Genomic DNA, 9,365 nt, shown 5'->3' with positions numbered 1-9,365 from the left:
AAAGTCACGACCCTCCACTGATTAATCGCTAACCTGCTGCTCATTGTGCACTCAGGAATTTTCATTTGTGCACAAAGGAACTCCAGTTTTTCCTTGCATTCAATTGTGACCCATGAAATCATCTCAAACCTCTAACAGCGAGAAGCTGCATGGCTTTGTGGGGCCTTAAAACACTCCAATGAAAATGGTGTTTTTAACATGTTTCTGTAGCAATTTTTGATCAAAACTGCATCTTTAAATATTTATTTATTTTAATTGTTTTGGATCAGAAGCAGATAAAACCCACAGTTTATAAAAGTTCAGCTTTGTGATGCAGCAACTGCCATGGGCGGGGCCAAAGTCTCCTTGCTCTGCTCCATTCTGATTTATCCGCTACTGACCAACAGATCCACGAACGTCTTTGTTTTTCTCGTCTGAGCTGGAATCTGGATATTTTACTCTCCATAAAAATATATTTTGTCAAACTTATACAAGTTAGAAATAAGCACAAGATAACATCAGGCCATTAATAACATTAAAATAAAATTATCTGGAGTACCGCATGGAGTTACCTGGAGGGCCGGATCCGGCCCCCGGGCCTTGAGTTTGACACATGATCTAGAGGAAATATTCTGTCAGTCTTTCCTCATGAATTCCTTTTATCACATCACATTTACTGATATTGCATTCCTTATTGGGGTTTTAGTTTAGTAAAGAAATGTCCCTGTATTGAATTATTAATGTAAAGAACACAACTTTTAAATGCACTTTTCTGTTGCAGAAAGGGGGCGTGGCCTCAGGCTTTCAACATGTGGTCACCAATGACATGAACGTGAAGCGCCTACTGCAGGTCAAAGGTCGCAGGGCCATCAGGGCCACAGAGGTGGAGATGTCCTGGTCCAGCTTTAACAAAGGAGACTGCTTCATTGTTGACCTGGGAAAGGTGAGCTCCTCCATCGAGAAAATGTAGGAGTCACTTTCAGCCATAAAGATGGATTTATGATTGGAGGTTTATATAAAAGCTTCTGGTTGTAATTCTGAATGCAAAAAGCAGGTTAACCTTGATGAATATCCTCATCTCCATGCTGTCTGATGACCTTACAGAGATGATGATGTCCTGTGTAAAGTGTTGTGTAAAACCTTCTCTGACTGTATGTGATGTTAACTGGTGTTTTCCTTCATTAAAGACGGACAGTTCAGAGTAGGGCAGTAATGATGACAGCTGTGTAAACTGTGGTGTGACGCATTGGGCCGTTTTCTCCTGCAGGACGTGTACGTGTGGTGTGGCAGTGAGTGCAACCGCTTCGAGCGACTCAAGGCCTCTCAAGTCGGCATCGACATCAGAGATAATGAAAGGAATGGCCGGGCAAAGTTACACATGGTGGAGGAGGGGGCGGAGCCGGATGATCTGACAAAGGTAACGCTCAGAAACTATTCTCTGTCTCATATGCCAAACCTGCTGTTGATCATGAAGGTCAGAGTCCCTGAACCCAAAGCTGAAGTGCATCACATTAAAGCAGGAGTGTCAAACTCAATCACATAAGGGCCATAATCCAAAACACCTTAGGTTGTGGGCCGAACAGGATAAAAAATTATTAAACACTCTAAAACTACATTTTTAAAACTTTAAAACCGTAACCTTTTAACATAATTATGAATTAGATATATACCTGTGATAATGCTAGTGTGAATGCTGTAAGCTGAATTTGGCTGCTGAAGATAACAGCTAAAATCACTGAAGCTAATGCTGAAGCTGATAGTCAGCTAAAACATTAGCTAAATGCCAAATTACACCCCCCCCCCCAAAAAAAAAAAAACAGGTTAGCCAAAACCGCTAGCTGAAAAAATAACTAAACTTTTGAACATAATTATGAACTAGATAGCATTACCTGTGATAATGCTAGTGTGAATGCTGTAAGATGAATTTGGCCGCTGAAAGTGCTAGTTCTGATAGCGGATGATGCTGAAATTCATAGCTAAAAACGCTGAAGCTGATAGCTGAAAATGCTGAAGCTGAAAGCCAACGAAAATATTAGCTAAATGCTAAATTAGCCTAAAAAACGAAAAAAAAACCTTAGGTTAGGTAAAACAGCTGAAAAAATAGCTAAACTTCAAAACAGCCTAAAAAGTAGAAAAAAGTCTAAATTAGCCAAAACTGCTGGCGTGTTAATATTAGCATAGCTCCAAAATATCCTAAAAAACTAGAAAGAAAAGCCTAAATGAGCCAAAAAAGCTAGAATGTAGCTGAAGCAATAGCTGAACTCCAAAATAGCCTAAAAAAATGTAAAAAAAAAATAAAAAAATGCCGAAACAGCAAGAATGCAGCTGAATTATTAGCTAAACTCCAAAAATTGCCTAAAAAATCTTAGTAAATGCCAAAATAGTCTAAGATGCTAGCAGAACGCCAATTTTTAAAACTTCAAAACTATAACTTTTTAACATAATTATGAATAATAAAGAGGCATGAATATTTGTCTAGAATAAATCAACTTAAACCTTAAATAACTTTCAATATTTTACTCCCCATAAAAATATATTTTGTCAAAATTATACAGTTTAGAAATGAGCACAAGATAACATCGGGCCATTAATAACAATAAAATAAAATGATCTGGAGGGCCGGAGTTTGACACATGTGCGTTAAGGCTTTGAGCAGCTCAGATCAGACTGTTGAAAGGGAGGCCGTCCCTGTAGAACCTGCTCTTATGCCGGTCTGCAATGTCTTTGTGAACAGGGATTAGAATTGTTTTCTAAGAGGCTATTTCAGCTCCTAACTTGTACAGTGAAGAAGTGGATAAATGAGAAGATCTCTTGTCACATGTAGATTCTAGGACCTGTAACCACCATTGCTCCCAGTACTCCAGATGATGACAAGGTGGAGACTGCTAACAGGAACAAGGGCGCCCTCTACATGGTGAGAAATTCGAGACACGCTGTGTTTTTGTCAGTGGAATTACTCAAAACCCCTGCGGAAAATGTTTGTACAGAAAAATCAGCATGAAGAGAAAGCTCTTCAAGTGACTTAATCTGGGACTTGAACCTTCAGACTTTACAGTTTATTTAAATTAAACTGAACCTTAAAGAAAATCCATCTGTGTGATATTTACTTTTGCATCAGAGAAGTGTGTGAATAACTGGGAGAACTCCTGTTGTGATGCTCTCTGACTGGCACTGCTCTACACTCACCAACTGTCCCTGTCCTGGTCAGATCTCCGACGCTTCTGGCTCCATGAAGGTGACAGCTGTGGCTCCGTCCAGTCCCTTCAAGCAGGCCATGCTGTCTCCTGAGGAGTGCTACATTCTGGACAACGGCTTGGACAAGAACATCTTTGTGTGGAAAGGTGCCTGTACGATCCCCTCCATGATTGTTCCTACATCTCACAGCAGCTCTAGCTCTGATTAACTTAATTCCTGCAGCTGTTCAGTCGCTGAAGCAGAACTGTGTTTTCACTCCCAACAGGCCCCAAAGCCAACGAGAAAGAGCGCAAACAAGCCATGACTGCAGCACAGGAGTTCATTAAAGACAAGGGTTACAGCCCCAAAACTCAGGTATGTCCTGACCTTCTGACAGAGGAGAGACTCATCCAGGTTAGCTGAAGGAAGTCTTCCGCTTGCAGATTCAAGTGTTTCCTCAAGGAAGCGAGACGACCCTGTTTAAGCAGTTCTTCAGTGACTGGAGGGACAAGGATGAGACCACGGGCCCCAGGAAGGCCTACAGCATTGGTAGCATCGCCAAAGTGAAGCAAGTGCCTTTTGACGCATCGACGCTGCACTCAAATAAAGCCATGGCAGCGCAGCACGGCATGGTGGATGACGGCAAAGGCAAAGTTCAGGTAGAAAGTTGGGAAATCACACTACTAAACACCTCAGGGCCAGATGTGTGACTCTTGTTTGGCTTTTAGATCTGGCGTGTTGAGAACGGGGAGAAGGTTCCTGTGGATTCAACCTCTCATGGCCTCTTTTATGGTGGTGATTGCTACCTCATCCTCTACAGCTACAGACAGGGGGCCCGAGAGCAGCACATCATATACACCTGGTGGGTGGGCAGAGATCACACCAACAGGATTTGAGTCCCAAAGCAGCACACCCTGAAATCACATTGATGAGAAATGGATGTCTCTGTTAGGCAGGGGCTGAAGTGCACTCAGGATGAACTGGGAGCTTCTGCTTTCCTCACTGTCAAGCTGGATGACTCCATGGGAGGAGCCCCAGTTCAGGTAAGAGCTGACGCACCTCCACATGAACACAGTTCAGAAGTACAAGTCAGAGTGTAGTTCTGAGAGCCACAAAGCCGTCCATCCATTCCGTTTAAACAACCTGAAACATTTCTCTGAAAGGAAGACGATAGAGAGGTCAGCTCTTAATTCAGATTTACTTTCACAAGGAGAAAAGATAGAGAATGTTGAAACCAGTCTCCGCTCTGTTCTGAAGGTCCTCTGTCAAAATCCTCCTTTTATAGAAAGATCAGGGCATCCCCTAATCACATGAAGCCTATTTATCACTGACGTAAATTTGTGATGGTTGATGGTGGTTCTTCAAGTTGCTGCTTCATCCATCCATCCATCCATCCATCCAAACATCCATCCAAACATCCCTCCATCATCCATCCATCCATCCAAACATCCATCCATCCATCCATCATCCATCCATCCACCCATCCACCCATCCACCCATCATCCATCCAAACATCCATCCATCCATCCATCTAAACATTCACCCAAACATCCATCCATCATCCATCCATCCATCCATCCACCCATCATCCATCCATCCATCTTCAGAACACACTGAATTCCTTTCCAGGCTGCTGGACCCAAAGCCAGTTACTGTTGGGGAAGGCGGGGGACACCCTGAAGACGTCTAACTGTTCCAGAGCCACACTCACACTTACATTCAGACCTGATGGCAATTTGTAGTTCTCCGTTAACCCATGAAGCATGTGTTTGGACTGTGAGAGGAAGCCAGAATGCTGGGAAAAACCCACACATGCATAAGGTGAACAAACTCCACACGGAAAGGTCTTGAAGCAGGGCTTTTCTGATTCTGTGATCAGTTAAGATGGACTACGATCAGTTGTAGTGTTTGTCCTATTTGAGAAAAAGTTCATGAAGTCTTGACTCCTGGGATCTTAAGGAACAACATGAACAACCTGAGCAGGAGCCTAACCAGTCCTCCGTTGTACTGGAAGGTGATGGAAGCAGATCATTAGCACCAGAGGTTGATGTCACCACCTTTTTCTTTTACTGTCAGAATTAAGAGACTGGAGGCGCAAGTAATTACAGCTACATGTTCTTTAAAGCACAAGAATATCACAAAAAGCCTTCAACTGACTCTACATTTGTTTTTGTTTGGTTTACAAAAAACTAAATAGTTTAAAATCAGACTAACCATAAAAATTTAGAGGCAAACTTGTGAAAAAAAATTCTAATGATCATTCTTGAAACATTTCAATCTACAGGTGAGAGTGACTCAGGGTCAGGAACCCCCCCACCTGATGAGCCTCTTCCAGGACAAACCTATGATCATCCTGAGCGGAGGAACATCACGCAAAGGTGGACAGTCGCAGGCGGGCGGCACTCGCCTCTTCCACATCCGCCACAGCTCCACCGGTGCCACCCGGGCTGTGGAGGTGAGTGTGTCACAGTGAGAGGAGGAGACAGGAGGCGCAGACACTGACATTTCTCTGCTCACATCAGGTGGACCCCTCTGCCTCCAACCTGAACACCAATGATGTGTTCGTGCTGAAGTCCCCAAGTGCCCTGTATGTGTGGAGGGGCCAGGGTGCAAACGATGAGGAGATGGAGGCAGCGAAGCATGTGGTCAGCTTTTTGGGAGGCTCTCCCAGCCACGTGTCTGAGAACAAAGAGCCAGGTGGGTGTGCAGAAGATGCTGTGGATCACAGGGATTTGACATCAAATGCTCCCCAGTCTTCAGCTGACTTTTTAATGAATGAATGAAATGGTTTATTTTAAGCAACCAGGTAATACTATATATAATAGAGAGATATCACATAATCAATCACAAGTTGATCACTTGAAAGGGAGTGGGAGGAAGCAAACTTATATAATCCCACCCCAGTTCTTCCGGTTCAGGACTTAATATCAAATGCAAATGACCTTCCCTGATGATAATCATTAATTATCATCAAAAAACAAAAATCATCTACATTAGTCGATACAAAAAACTAAAATAATTGAAAATATACTCGTTAAAAAGAAAATTTGTGCAGATTGTTTTCATAAGAGAAGTTCAGTCAAAAATCACATTTTAGAAAGAAAGAAAAAGAAAAAAAAATAGAGTGTGCAGAATCAGAGATACATCACAGTTTAGGAAACCAAGTCTAGCGACAGGATCAGGGCCACATAATCCTTCTTCTGCTGTATTTTACAGCTATGAACGTCGTTGTTATGACTGGAGACTTTGTTTGTCGGGTCCATTGTCCTTCTGCTGGTATCATGAAGTGAATTGTGCTCAAGCTGTCTGCAGGTCAGCGGAAAAACGAGTCAAAGTTCACCGTCAAAAGTGGTAGATTCCAGGCGTCGTTTTCTTAAAATCACATTTCACACTTATTTTGCTTCAATCAAAGGCTCAGACGTCTCTAATCGTCTCAAAGTGGCTTAGCCAGGTCCAGTGGACCGAGTGGTTTGACAAAGATCCTGGAGTTCTGCAAAAAGTACTTTTAATCTGCCGTCTCTTCCGTAGGTGTCCAGCGTGCGTCGCTCTATCGGCATGATATTTCGATAGGTGATAATTTAGATAAACAGCCGAACCCTTCAGGTGTTTTTGTTGTTTCATCAGAGCTATCTTGTGCTTTCGATTCACAAACCTGATCAGGATCGCTGGTTTATCCGAATTCTTTCTCCGAGGAAGCAGATGACAGACCTCAATAGAATTTAAATCCAAGGAAATCCCTTTAGACTAGAAGAATAATCAAACTTGGTTCTCCACGGACTTGTTAGCATCTCCAACAGCTTTGTTAGCTTCCATGCTAATGTTAGTTGCACCAGGCCGGGCCCGGGGTTTGAGTTGAAGTCCTGTTAGAATCATGTTCATTCTTACTTGTTGTTCCACGTAGTTCATTCTTCTCTCCAGGAGATCATGAGGATTATCTTGTTGGTTACGTGCCTTTTCCTGTTGGAAATCTTCTATGAGTTGTAGCAGCCGTGATAGCTTAGCGTCAAGTTCCAGGAGTATTGTTATTTTGGCATTCATATGAAGCAGTGGAGTTAGCTTAGCCTGGACGTCGGCTCAAAGCTTTGTCAAATTGCCTTCTTGGTTTTTCTTTGATGCCATGTTCAACATTCCTTGTTGCAGAATTACCAGTTTTGCAGTTGCTTTGTGATTAAAGTCGCTTTTAAACAACTTGGAAAAGACGAAGAGTTGAGGAGAGTTGAAGACACGTGTCTGCTCGCTCGTGAACCGGACACCTACAGTGTGGACATGACACAATTTTGAAGAACTCTGACTGTCTGTGACAGATTTTCACTGGGTTTCATTTAACTCCAGGATGAGTTTCTTCTAATCTCTGACATGGAGACGCAGTGACTCTGTTGCAGCTGATGGTGTGGATGTCTGGTTTATGCCCACAGCTGATTTCTGGTCTGCTTTGGGAGGCAAAAAGGAATACCAGACCTCAAAGAGCCTGCAGGGCATCATCAAACCCCCACGGCTGTTCGGCTGCTCCAACAAAACAGGAAGGCTTGTGGTAAGTCTGCAAGAGAAGCAATATGAACTCATGCCACACAACTCCTTTCCTTTCTCTAAACGTCTTTATGGACTTGAGAGAAGTGCAACCGTTCCAGTTTAGAATTCTTGTCTCTCTCAGGTGGAGGAGGTACCAGGAGACTTCACACAGTCAGATCTGGCCACAGATGATGTCATGATCTTAGATACCTGGGATCAGGTGAGACAAGCTTTTTTGTTCTTTTTGTCTTTGAGGACTCTGCTTCACTCATCTGTTTGTCTCTCCTCTCTCTAGCTGTTTATTTGGGTTGGCAATGAGGCCAATGAAGAGGAAAGGAAGGGAGCTCCAAAAATAGGTCTGCTGCACTTCAAACTCAAACATTTTACAGATTCTTATTTAGTTTGACAGGAGTCAGAGTAAAGACTGCACTTGAATTGAACCTGGATCCTTTTAGCTTTAGGCAGTCGCTCCATATAAGAAGGTCTGACATAAAACACAAAAAGGCTAAAACAAAAATACAGTAAAAAATTATAGATGGTTCTGCTCAAAAATAAGCAAAGGAAAATAACAAAGCTGTCGGACTGTCATGCAGGTTAACCCTCCTCTTTTGGTAGCAAAACTGTTTTCCAAATCAAACACCCTTCAAATGGCTTCTCAGACTACGGAAGCTGCTTGGATCAGAATAAAACCATTTTAAATTGTTCCGTTTTTCTCATCTCTGGATCTGTCTCTTCTTCTCCATTTTCAGCAAAAGAATACGTTGATTCTGATCCCTCCGGTCGTCGAGGAATACCCATCACCACCATTAAACAAGGGGCGGAGCCTCCAACGTTCACCGGCTGGTTCCAGGCTTGGGATTCCAAGATGTGGGAGACGGACCCATTAGAAAGAGTCCGAGCCCGTTTCTGAAAGTAGATCTTCAGTCCCCTCACATGATGACTCTTCCCCTGCCTAATCTGGATATGCCTGAGTGACCGAAGAGCCTTCGGTCACCTCTATGCCTTGATCTTGGTGCTGTGCGCTGGAATTTATTAAAGTCATACTATCATGAAACCTTTTCAAATGCTTTATTGTGTTTCAGTTTTTAGTTTATAAGTTTTTGCCTCGGAGTCATCTTGAATTAAAATACAAATAAAGGGCTGGAGACTTTTATCTACTTCTGCCATGTTCTGTACTACACTTGTATTAGAGGTTAGAAGAAATTATCTTCTCTTGCAGTTTTATTGTATTAATATCTATTTTCAATGAACAATCTTGAACTAATCAGAAAGCTTACTCCTGTGTCTGTCAAGTTTTGTTCTCCTTGCTCGCAGCTTGTGGAGATCACTTTGCCTTTTCATAACAATAAAGGGACAATAAAACTGACATGTTTCTCCGATCTTTGACTGTGGGTCATAAATATTGCAGAGAAAGCAGGAGTTTAGAGTGAAGGCTCTACATTGAACACTGTTCAGGATAAAAAAATCAACCATTTTTAAAAAAAGAAAGAGTTGAGTTGTAAAACACCTGTAATGTCGAGCAGCGTTTTACAAATTAAATATTACATGAAACAGATAATGAAAATAAAATAAGCAAGGGAAAAAACAATTCAAAAATTTAGCACCAAAGAATGTCCACTAACAGAACATAACACATTTTTAAACGCCCAGATTTTTTTCAAAATCAGCAACAGAATTAGTAAGTTTGTAAAAACTGAACTCCA

At 42.2% G+C, this 9,365-nt stretch overlaps 1 protein-coding gene across 2 annotated transcripts in view; it reads left to right on the top strand.

Moving 5' to 3' along the window:
- The window catches only part of scinlb (scinderin like b), a 16,397-nt gene extending 7,369 nt beyond the window's left edge, over positions 1–9,028 (top strand). The window contains exons 4-17 of one of the 2 annotated variants that reach the window (XM_024268961.2): positions 761–922; positions 1,247–1,396; positions 2,804–2,893; positions 3,188–3,320; positions 3,440–3,528; positions 3,597–3,812; positions 3,882–4,015; positions 4,106–4,196; positions 5,438–5,608; positions 5,676–5,850; positions 7,569–7,684; positions 7,805–7,882; positions 7,958–8,018; positions 8,412–9,028. In XM_024268961.2, the coding sequence (XP_024124729.1) occupies positions 761–922; positions 1,247–1,396; positions 2,804–2,893; positions 3,188–3,320; positions 3,440–3,528; positions 3,597–3,812; positions 3,882–4,015; positions 4,106–4,196; positions 5,438–5,608; positions 5,676–5,850; positions 7,569–7,684; positions 7,805–7,882; positions 7,958–8,018; positions 8,412–8,572 (1,827 nt within the window). In that variant the 3' untranslated portion in view covers positions 8,573–9,028. Of the gene's footprint in view, positions 1–760; positions 923–1,246; positions 1,397–2,803; positions 2,894–3,187; positions 3,327–3,439; positions 3,529–3,596; positions 3,813–3,881; positions 4,016–4,105; positions 4,197–5,437; positions 5,609–5,675; positions 5,851–7,568; positions 7,685–7,804; positions 7,883–7,957; positions 8,019–8,411 lie in introns of both variants that reach the window. The other variant, XM_024268960.2, reaches the window with a different exon arrangement.
- Positions 9,029–9,365: the final 337 nt, after the last annotated feature.

This window comes from Oryzias melastigma, linkage group LG17 (genome assembly GCF_002922805.2).
Source record: "Oryzias melastigma strain HK-1 linkage group LG17, ASM292280v2, whole genome shotgun sequence".
In the NCBI taxonomy this organism is placed as follows: domain Eukaryota; kingdom Metazoa; phylum Chordata; class Actinopteri; order Beloniformes; family Adrianichthyidae; genus Oryzias; species Oryzias melastigma.
Note: the sequence above shows the minus strand (reverse complement) of the source record. Positions and strands in the feature narration are given on the sequence as shown.